Source organism: Osmerus mordax, chromosome 19 (assembly GCF_038355195.1).
Source record: "Osmerus mordax isolate fOsmMor3 chromosome 19, fOsmMor3.pri, whole genome shotgun sequence".
Classification (NCBI taxonomy): Eukaryota; Metazoa; Chordata; class Actinopteri; order Osmeriformes; family Osmeridae; genus Osmerus; species Osmerus mordax.
Window position 1 is genome coordinate 10543771 of NC_090068.1, and position 11401 is coordinate 10555171.

Consider the following 11401-nt stretch of genomic DNA (forward strand, 5'->3'; position numbering starts at 1 on the left):
GTTTAATGTTATGCACACACACACATGGGGGCATTCCAAGTAAGACGTAAGAAACAAGCTTGTGCACATTCATATTATGCACACCCATACACACACACACCTATAATATCCCCGTTCCCATAATCGTTTTAAGGTGATCCGTTTTCTTGGCAGCTCTTGTTTCAAACAGTCCTCCCTATAGATACAGTGACCTTCACACAAGTAAGGGAGAGCAAGGAGGGGGTTGGTGGCGGTGGCGGGGTGGGAATTGAGCTTACCCCTCCACCCCCCCCCCCCCCTCAACCCTCCCAGCTTAACTCCCTCGCGGACATTCCTCTCTCCTGCTCCTTCCTTAACAGGGACGGCCCCTTCCCCCAGGGGCTGGGGCCCTGTCCTTTACCCAGCTCCCTGATACTGGCTGTGCTCCCCCCCCCCCCCCCCCCCCCTCTGGCCCTCAGCTCTTAATCCGGACGACTTGTCCCTTTCCCCTCCCCAGCACCCGTCTCCAACAACACGCTCCCAAGCCTGCCAGCAGCCCCTCCGCTCTGCACAAGCTTACTCCCACACGCTGGCTAATGCTAACGCTACCACCGTGGACCACTAGCGTGGCTGTGTTGGTTTTAAAGAATGTGCTCAGGTTGATTTATGTATCTGGGTCCTGGCTGTTGTGCTGTAGCTCGCATGCGGCTGCCACACAGGAAGTGTGTCAAAGGGGCTTTCATGTGCCAGAGATAAACAATGAGAGGATGACCCCCCCCCCCCCCCCAACCCCCCTGACCCCTCCCCCAATGTCCTCTGCTGCACCTCAGCACATCTGATTGGTGGGTTCTGCTGAACTTTGTTTTCTCATTCATGCTCTTCAATTCAACCTCATTCAACTACAGAGGTGCAGTTGTGTGTCCCAGTTGGACATGGCTTTGTAACGAGACATCTGCTAATTCCTTTTTCTCAGACGCAGAATACAATAATGAGTATGATTACATGTGCGAGTTATGTGTATGTTGACTGTGTGTGTGTGTAAGACTGCGTTTGAGAGAAACTGAAACAAAGAGGTAGGCAGTTGGCTAGTTCTGCCTTGCCGGTGTTGACAGTGTCTGTGTGACCTCTGACCCTTATCTGAATGCCCATCCATTAGTGCCGTTGTTGTGCAGATAAGAGACTGGACCAATCACATTTCAGCACTTAAAGGATTGTGTCATTCCCCTTACATTCCTGTGCGCACTCAAGTGTGCAGCTAAGGGGGGGCTGGGGGCTGGAAAGAGATAGAGCAGAGAGACAGGTGTGTTTGAGGGAGGAGAAGGGGAGTTGAGAGAAAGAGAGTGTTTAAGCCGTGGGGGTAGATGTGAACTGTCTGCCTTCTCTCTAATCTAACAATCCTTCTTTTGACTCACCGAGGGCCGTTCGGCTGTTCTGTAGCAGCAGGTGCAACTAGTCATGAGGAGCTGGGAACTAACATTACAACATCCCGTTCATTTATTTCTCTTTTCAATTAGCCGTGTGTTCATCCATCTTTCTGTCATCCAGACTGTTGGTTTCTTGTATACACAACTCCCCTCACTAGCCTGTCTGCCTCTCTGCCTGCCTGCCTGCCAGTGCCTGCCTGTCTGTCTGTCTGTCTTTGCTCAAGTGTCAGTCTGTGTTTATGCAGTCCTCAATGCCTTATCCCTCATCCGCCTTATCTGATCATCTGTCTTAACTTCCTCAATCCATCTTTCTCCCTGTCCACACACTCCGGCCATCCATCTCTCCCGCTGTCCCTCTCAGCTATCCCTAGCCCTCTTATGTCCCATCTCTAATGAGGAAAGGGGAGGAGTACCCCGCCTACTGCCCACACTCCCTCCCTCCCTGTCCCCAGTGTGCTGAAACTCAAGCCCCAGGCTTTTAGGCCCCTCAGGGTTCTTCAACGAAAGGGGGGGATCGAAAGAGGGGAAAAAACTATAGAGTTACTCAAAGAGGCCCCTAAGTGAGAATCAATAACTTTAGGGATTGATTTGTGTGAGTGTGTGTCTTGTCGAGAGGATGTGTCCATATGGCTCAGCTAGCCTCAGAACTCTGCAATGTCTTAAGTCTTCTCTCGTTTATCCTGCAGCCCTGGAGCTTTTCCCACCAGACCCCCAGACAAGTGGATTCCTTCCCTGTTACTTAACCCCTCTACAACCTTTTTAGTTCCACGTCAGGACACTGCACTCAGACTGCCGGAGCTCAAAACAACCTTTCACACCACTCTGCACTCCCTCGTCTGACAGAAATCCTCCTCTACCCTCCAACCTGTACATGGCCTTAGAGACAAATTGGACTTTTTTTATGTGGCAGTTTATTTTTGTTGATTGGATGCCAAACGTTACAACGATTTGTCACAAATCAACTCTGTTTCTCACAGAGATGGACAATAGTTGAGGCTGTGACATTTCACATCGGCCATTGTGAGATATGGCGATAAGATGTGTTAAAATCTCAGCCTCAGGTTTTTCCAGAGTGTTTTCTTAAGCTTGTCTTTGAATGCTTGTGAACCTAGCTCCACCCGTGGCAGTTTCCCAGTCAGTCTCGCACTTACCCTCTCACACAGGCCTCAGCTTAATCTCCCATCTTAACCCAGACTCACCTCACCTCTAACCTCTACCAGTATAAATCCCCCTCAGCCAAACCCCTGTTCCTGTTCTGCTAATATACTCTGTGTCTCTGTGTCCTGTCTGCTGTTTTCTGTGCCAGTGCGGCCTGTTGTTTTGTCAGTGAGTGTGTGTCTGGGCAATACTTCATCCTATGTCCTGGTGTGCTCCCCATCCTCTGTTAGTTCTCTTCCATCTGTTTAAAGCGCCTTGTTCCCCCTCATTCTTCCTCGTAACATATATATTTTATCCTTAAGTGTGTCTGTCACTTCAGTGACAATGAAGAATTTGATGAGGTTGCGTAAAGCACAACTGAGTAATGGCTACATAGTTTTTTTTGTTTTTTTTTCCATGGATGGAAAATGACTGCAAAACTCTGCACTATTTGTAGAGCATATTACTGTAAGCACAATCATCTGTGCAGGTTGAAAACAGGATCTGGAGTCCCATAGAGAGTGTCTGATTCCTAAGTGAGAGGGATCTCCCCTAGGGTCATACCCCTATCTCCCCCCCTACCCCACCCCCCTCTCCTTCAGGCCCCATGTGGATGATTTACAGCCCCTCATAATCGCTCATTAGACTGAAAACACATGCTTGCTCCCGCTCATTACTGACCTGTTCCACAAACCGCCAGCATGGTTTATGGGAACTCCCATCGTGACGGTCTGCAGGGCGCTGCAGTGTGTGCGCTTGAGTGTGTGTTTTTCTTTGAATCCCCCATATCTTTGTTCAGCATACGCATACTTAGAAACTGGAGGCCAACGCATATGCTTTTGATTTATCTGGCATCTGGTGGCAATAGGCATGTTTTTGGAGATTGTGTGTGTGTACGTGTGTGTGTGTGTGTACGTGTGTGTGTGTTTGTGCGTGTGTGTGTTGTTTAAGGAACCACTGAATTCTTTGCAGAGATTACAGCCCTCAGTATGAGGAGTATGTCTGAGCTACTGGCCCAGTTAGTTCCTCATCTATCTCACTGTAATGAAGAGCTGCCAAAAAGAGTAAATATCTATGATAGTGTGTCTTGTCCTACGAAGGTGCTTACTTTTAATGTGTTTGAACACAAACGGTGGTTTACGTGCTTCTCAGTGAGTAACGGTGATGGTCTATGCGGCAGAGCTGACTGAGTATAGCCATGGATGTTCAGATACAAAATGGCTGCAGGTCGTCACCATGTAGAGGGCTCAGTAAAATGGTGGCACGGCACAGCAACAACTTATTCTCTCCATATGGACAATGAAACATGTTTACTTTGTCGTCTGTAATTTTAAGACGTGTGTGTATGTGTGTGTTGGCGGGCGGGGGGGGGGGGGGGGGGGGGGGTAGGCAAGGGTTGGGGCGGGGGGGGGGGGGGGGGGGGCGGGCGACAGGGCTTTGGAGAAATGCATGCATAACAGAGAACAGAGCTACCCTCTCCTTGAACCGAGTCCTTCTCTCTCTCTGGTAATGAAAGGCAGGTTTCCCTGCGTTCACCTCCAGCAGAAGCCCCTTCCCAGGCCCCCTCTCTGCTGGTAGCAGACATGCAGCGCCTGTATAGGGAAGCCAGCGGCCCATAGCGACACAGTTCAATAATCTAAGCTGGTCACAGGCCTGTTACCAGCATGTTGGAGAGAGCACATTAAAGCTCAATTTTAGGGTGAGTTTCAGTTCACTTTGAGACTTATCTTTCTTTTACAGACATGACTGGACTAACATATGGGCTTGGATTGATGGGAGCTGCGTAAATCCTAAAGTACATCCATTCAGATGCCTGGTTAATAACTTATTCTAATTCAGTTGCAACTCAACTTACAAATCCTCTCACACACACACACAGAAGCACACAAATGCAGAACTGCATCCATAATTAGTGCCATTGTCATGCAGGGGCACCTACACACATTTTGGGCCTTACTGTGTCTGAAGAACTGAAACCACTGGATTTTTTGTACATCACGATGCTGCTATATCAGGTTTCCTCACATCTCTCTCATCTTTTTTTCTTACCTTGGTCAAGCATGGATACAAACTAATATCTTAGACACAAACTCCCTCTCTTTCTCTCTCTCTCACACACACACACACACACACACACACACACACACACAGAAGATGATAGCAAGGGTTTGTGGTTCAAGCTATTACTCTGTATTTCATTAGATTGCTGCTATCATTTCAGAGTTCTGGAGAACCCCCATTCCTTGAATATCTATCAGTATCCCAGAGGTACCAGAGTTTAAGGCTGGCATCTATTTCTGCTTTATGGGTGACATTAAGTTCCTGACTTGGCTACCTTCAGCACTGTGGTCTTGCTGACAAGAATTTCTCACTTTCTCTTGCACTGATTTCCCCAGTGACTTTGAAAATTAGAGACTCATCCATCAAACATACCGTCACAATATTATTCTACCAATTATCTGCACTTCTTGCCTCTACGTCTTCCACATTCCCAGACACAGTCCAGTTCGACCACAGCCTTCTCCCAACATTACCCCTAAAGACTGTTTTAATGACTACCATAACTGACTGTAATAATTTTGTGTTCATTTATCTAATTGAGCCTGTTACTTCATTTAGTTCAGTTCCCTTAGGGTGTGTGTGTGTTTCTGTGTGTATTTTAAGGTCGTGGGGGGTAGGGTGGGGGCATTTCACGTCACTACAAAAGTATTCCTTAAGTATGTTATGCCTTATTAACAGTGCATATCACAAAATGCTGTTTTCACAGACATCTTCAATGCTCGATCAAACAGCCATTCTTGTCTACAAACAGAATCCTACATCCCACAGATTTTCAATAACCTCACGCTCTTTCGAAATTGACGTTTCAAGCCTTTTTAGTTTTGCGGTCTGAAACGGTTGCAATATTGAAGGTCAATATTATTCTTAATTTGCAGAGTGCCTTTATGTTGTCCTCTAAAACACTTTTTCATGTTTTTCCCACAAAAATATTTCCCTGTCATTCATGCTGGTTGAGGCACACTTAAGAACTCAGACCTCAAGCAATAATTCCTCTCTTTTCACCTTCCAGCTTCTCGTTGCGGATGTAAGCATCGATTATAGACCTCCCGCCACTCATATACACACACACCTCCCCCTAGGGTAACTAACTGCCGTGTAATGACAGAGGAGGTCTGTGTATAATTCTATACAGGTGTTCACCCCTGTGTGTGTGTGTGTGTGCATGCATTAATATCAAAAGCTCCCAAAGGATACTTTCCGAGGAACTGCTGTCTTTAAGCTGGTGATTTATTGTCCACACACTACTGACAAAAGACAAAGAACACATATAAAACATGGCATGTTGGTCGTGCCAGTCCTTGTTTGTCTTGAGTGACTAGCCGAAGATATCACAGACTTTCTGGGGTAGATTTCTCGGCTGGATTGAATGGAGAATGCATGTGTTCTTTTGTCCAGGTCAACGCGCACAACGGTCACACAACTGGACAGGACCGCATCTGTCCACGGCTAAATATAAGTGTGTTTATGGACCTGGTCACTTGAAGATGACAGGAAAAGTATAGAGAAGCGTTTTAAATGGTGTTGTGGTTTGGGAAACCAACGTTTCGTGATGATCTGTGGGTTTGCTGCTGTCCATCTGGTCCAAAGAGTCGTCCTCACTAGATAAAGGAAGTAAGCCTCCAGAAGTTTAGATGAGAAAGAACTATGATGTAGCGTTACAGATGTATCTCTATGGACGGTGGAGATACAGTGACTAATTGCACGCCATCACAGTTTTGTAACCCTCCTCCTCTCTCACTGACAAAAGAAAAATCCTCTCAACACAACTTGTCTTCTTAATTGGGTTTAATGACCAGAGGCTCCCACCTGCTAGAGTGTTGCTTACTACAGCTTTGTACGAGATACGGTTGTCAGTGGTTTGAGCTTGAAACAACATGATCTTTTGTTTCGTGTCAACTTGAAGTGTGGATATGTACAGTATATGAGCAGTGGTTACAGTTTTGTCTCAATGTACAGTTTGGCACTCAACACAGTGTGCTGCTAAACTCCCTGTTCCCTGAGCCTTGCACAACTTTTTAACTCTTTGCATACGGTGCATTTGATCACTTCTTGCTCCATCTCTTTCCTTTGAACAGTAAATGTTTCAATGTGTTTCCTGCTCAGACATTTTGTTGCTGAAATGGAAACTGTTTCCGAGTGAGAGACTGTGTCAATCAAAATGTACAGACCGGTTGCCCGTGACGACCTTGGCACAGACATTTGCCAGACACTAAAGCTCATGTACCAACTTTTAACCATTGGAAACCACTTGGATTCCAAATAGCTATTCAAGTAATTCCACGGTGTAGTAGCAGCGCTAAGGTGTGGACGTTTCAAGTGTGTCTGTATATCCATCCATGTATTGGATGACTCTGTACTGTATATAGGCTATGGGTTTAGTTTTTGTTCGTGTTTAAAATGTAGACTGAGGCAAACACTGACTTGCTAATTAACATGCATAATTAGCAGCCTCTCAACAAAAGACCTGCTCTCTCATTAGGGCTGATCAATTATAAATGAATTCTCCATTAAAGCCAACTGCCCACTTGCGATCTGTGTCCAGGGCTCTTCCCAGAATGTGATGGGAATCTTTGAGGGCTGTGAACAGAGGGATCTCGCCGTCAGACTTCCTGTCAATGCTCGTAGAGACGTTCGTGAGTACTGGGGCTCAGTCTCAGACTGACTGAAGTCAGTGTCTGTGCTTCCGGGCTGTTGTAATAAAGGTTGACTGGAAAGTACACACAGATAAGGAGATGGAGGACAGACGCTAAGTCTGCTGACCGGAGGGTTAAGGTTGTGGCCTGTGGTCAGGGAGAGTGTTAGTGCTCCACTGCCTGGACCACATCCTGCGGAGATGAAGGCAGCAGAGAAGCAGGGAGAGGAGGACAAACAACACAACCACTGGTGTGGCCGAGGCGATAAATCAACAAATTTGTAGTGACCATAACAATTGCTCCTACAGAATGAGCAAGTAGTCTCTCTATTTCTCTCTTGCACTCTCTCTTGCACTTTCTCTCTTTCTCTCTCTCTACCCATCTTTTTCTCTTTCTCATACTAAAACATAGCCCAGCGCTTGGGGCTAATCAATAAATAGACAAAAATGACGTTCTGAATGAGACAAAAAAAAACGACTTCAGTCTAATCTCAAAGGTATGAGAGAGATTTTATTTCACAGCCTCATTCCTTTTCCTCTAGGATTAGGCTGTCTTCCTGCCATCTCCCCTGGAGCAGCTCAACTAGCCCCCCAGGCAGCTGGGAGCCTCAGAGGCTGTTCCAGAAGGAACCAGCCTCACCGGGAGAAAAAGGGAGGGGGGATTATGGGCCTTCACTGAATCTAAATAGTCTCTGAGTGGTTGTGTGTCATGTCACAACAACACTGCAGCAATAAAAGAGAATTCCCTCAGCTTTTGCAAATAAACATTTACATAGAATCCCATCTGTGGTGTCGATTCAAGATCCTCTTGAAATCCCTCTATTATTCCACAACAAAGCATTCTTGTGTATGGCCGTATCAACAAACAGTTTGGACTTTAACAAACGTTAACTTTGATACTTAACAAAAAAGAAATACTCAATTTCTGTTGGACATCTGACTGCAACGCTAGAACTGAGGCGCAGAGGAGCTTCATGGCATCAGACACCCTCAGACGGGCTCACAGCGCCTTCTAGAGGCGGCAACGGAGTTTAACGGCACATCATACCTCTGGTCTTCATCCTGGCAGTCACTGGTTGGGAGGAGGCATTGTAACGATCATTCTGTTTGTATTGTGACATATACGTGTATCTGTGTTTGTGTGTGTTAATGTATGTGCCGGTAAGACTTCACCAAACATTGCATTTTGTGCGGCAGCTCAAGTACATACCTGGTGATAAGACCAGGCTGAGAGAAGCTGGCCAGAGGGAGCTATCTGCAGAGCATATCTCTGCCTTTGAACACTATCTAGGTCAGGGTGATTGCTCTGCCTGGAAACCATGGAGATAGTAGACCAACAAAAAAAATGTGTCAGTATGACCATCTCCTCCTTACTGTATTCGGCACTCTCCTTTTACACCCCCCCCCCCCCCCCCCCCCCTCGCCTTCTATTGTCATCATACTTATCCTGTACTCGTTTTATCTTATGAACCCTCGTTTGTTAGGGATGTCTGTTACTTGAATCAGAACATGGTAACATTGCTCTAAGCGGTGGCCTGGTCAGGTCTGTTTATGGAAACTTGGCGCGAGGGCAGTTTCCTACTCCACCCTTGAAGCTGATTGTTATTAAGTGTCCAAGCGCAAAGCTGACCCTACAACACAATAAAGGTTACAGAGCTCTGCTATGACCACGGGAGAGGAAGAGGACACTTTCCATTTTCAACCTTTCAAACTTCCTCACCTACAGAAAGTGACTGAACAATGTAGTTTTGGCAGCTGTGTGATTTATGTATTAACATGAAACTTGTGTTCTCTCTGGAATGTACTTTGGTTGTTTTTGGCTATTAATCAAGATGAATAATATGAATAACAACAAGGATGATAATTATTCAAACAACTATACAAAAATTATTAGAATATAATGAGAAAATTCAACTGAGGCATGGCTCATTCCTTTATTATAAGAATTTCAATCTCGCTTATTTATGTACAATTGTACAAAACATCAAGAAGGGTAATAATAGCAACCATAGTATCAATACTATGAATAACCAGTAATAGTATAATGATTAAAATTAAGTATTTATTGACACCACATTGACGTCACGATGTGAATCTTGAGGTCACAGTGACATCTACTGGTCATCACAACAATTGTACCAAGGCAGGTAGACGCACTTCCGGCCCCGTCCTCAGAGGGCACAGGAAAAACTCATTGATTGGTAAAATATAGTAGGCTAGGTCAAACAGCCAACAAATGTAAGCTCTTTTTGTTACATTTACAGATAAAAACCTTTTTACATTTAAGTCATCCGTTATTATCCAAAAGCTTAGTAAATAGCAATATTTAGAACAAAATCGAGTCGAAGAAGACAAACTCAATCAGACAAGAATACCATCAGAAAAGATGTAGCCTAATTAACTACCGATGGAATAACACAATTGAAAAATCTTATAGGCTACACCAATTGACTTTACATCGCCTCTAGCAAAGTTACTTCTTCGGTCAAAAGAGGTCGCTATTTCATCGAACGTCATTCTTCCCAAATGGATAATGCACGTTCATTTAACAGCGGGGTTACTGTTGGAGAAATAGAATGCATGCTACATTGAGGTGTATGTTAAGGCAACTGAGTCAAATACGTCATATACTGAACATGCCGAGAAAGGTAGCATGAGCCTTGAGGACTACACCAGCAGATTTACGTGGAACAGAGACCTCCAATGTTGATCCTGGCTCTAGGTAATGGACACCTGGGGGGGGGGGGGGGGGGGAGACATCAGACATGTCACTGGTGCAGTCACTAACGTTCACCATCCCATAGACTATTTGTGTGATTTTAGCTTGCAGTCATATTCACCAGCAGTGTAGCAGGTGTTTTGAGCCACTGTGATGTTGCTAGGCATGCTTTGTATGCACTTCATCAAGCTGGTCACTGTTCCATGTATTCGCTTTTTAATCACATGTCCCATGGTCCATGTGGTGTCCTTATACAGCACCTGGACACAGCATAACAGTAGGTCTCGCATCGCAATGCTCCCAGAGAAAGTATTACAGTGAAGATGATACCTGAACACATACCTGACTGTAGATAAAGTATGTCCCCTCTGTTACTATAGTGACCGTTTCTCCAGATAGGCCTACTTGTAGTCCATTCCCCAGACTTTTCCCAACAGTCCATTTGATCAGTGTGTAATCATCTTCATCTGTGAGAATATGCCTGGTTTAGAATCATCGAGAATAATAAAGCGGCACATAGTTGGCAAGTGTGCGAAGTTCAAGAAAGGATTTACTCACCATATGAGTGCAAGGAGAGAGGTTGAAGATGAAGAACAGCAACCCTCCCAGCTAAAAAGGAGGGATGCTAAGTTTAATGTGTGTGTAACAGAAAGTGGGAAACGGAAGAGAGAACGACACCTACCCGCAAAGCGTTGTCGTCGTTTACCAGACCTGGCAACATCCCTTTTTTCTTTGCCGCTGACTATTCCGTCCCACTGATAACCTCTGTGAGAGTTAGACATCTGTATCACATGCCAGAGGTGACATCGGAGGTGAAACTCGTACAAATTGTAAACATGTGATTTGATGTCAAATTCGTGTAATTCATATGAAATCACCAACCGATGGTAAAATAATAAAATGCAATTTGAGAATCAGGCTGAAGTGTGCATTGGCAGTCGAGAATGAAGAATTGTACTTATATTAAGTAAATACAATTTTTGTCACGCATATTTTTATTACTCACCTACCTCGCAGCGCGAGATGGCATCATCTGTCTCTCTGCATTCGAGGCCGGTCCATTGACGCAGTTCCCCCAATTCGATCTGAAGATGTCTGAGCCTGGCGGACTGCAGGGACATCAGGCAAAGGCAGATGCAGGCCGAAGCAAGAGAGGCGATACTCAGCAGCCATGAGCCATAGAAATGAATGATGGGCTGACTGTTTACCATCATGGATTAGGATGTTTCAACTATCTCCTTAACTTTCGTTTTCTGAATGTCATCAGGGAGAGGGAGGGCTATTTTATAATGTTTCCTATTCGTTTCTGGGAAATTATGAGTCAGTTGTTTTAGCAGGAAGTTACAAATTCTTGTCCCAAGGTTTTAGACTCAACAAAGACACTGAAAAATGTGTGTCATGGCCTTTTTGCCATGTTTGTTGAAATAAAGAATTTTTATTAATCAGCTACCTTCTTTCAAATTATGCTAA

The 11401-nt window shown here is 45.1% G+C and overlaps 1 protein-coding gene across 1 annotated transcript; it reads right to left on the bottom strand.

Annotated features, from left to right (window-relative positions):
* Positions 1 to 9262: 9262 nt before the first annotated feature.
* Positions 9263 to 11145, bottom strand: tnfsf13 (TNF superfamily member 13). Its single transcript, XM_067256602.1, has 6 exons — positions 10942 to 11145; positions 10614 to 10713; positions 10490 to 10540; positions 10274 to 10398; positions 10053 to 10191; positions 9263 to 9945 (listed from the first exon to the last, which is right to left on the bottom strand). The coding sequence occupies exons 1-6, from the start codon at positions 11143 to 11145 to the stop codon at positions 9836 to 9838; spliced, it is 729 nt and encodes a 242-aa protein (XP_067112703.1). The 3' UTR covers positions 9263 to 9835.
* Between the last annotated feature and the right edge of the window lie 256 nt (positions 11146 to 11401).

Coding starts and splice junctions, on each gene's coding strand:
- tnfsf13 (XM_067256602.1), bottom strand. CDS start 11,145: ATGATGGTAAACAGTCAGCCCATCATTCATTTCTATGGCTCATGGCTG. Junction 10,399..10,489: donor TCTCTCCTTGCACTCATATG/GTGAGTAAATCC, acceptor ATATTCTCACAG/ATGAAGATGATTACACACTG. Junction 10,192..10,273: donor CATACTTTATCTACAGTCAG/GTATGTGTTCAG, acceptor TGCTGTGTCCAG/GTGCTGTATAAGGACACCAC.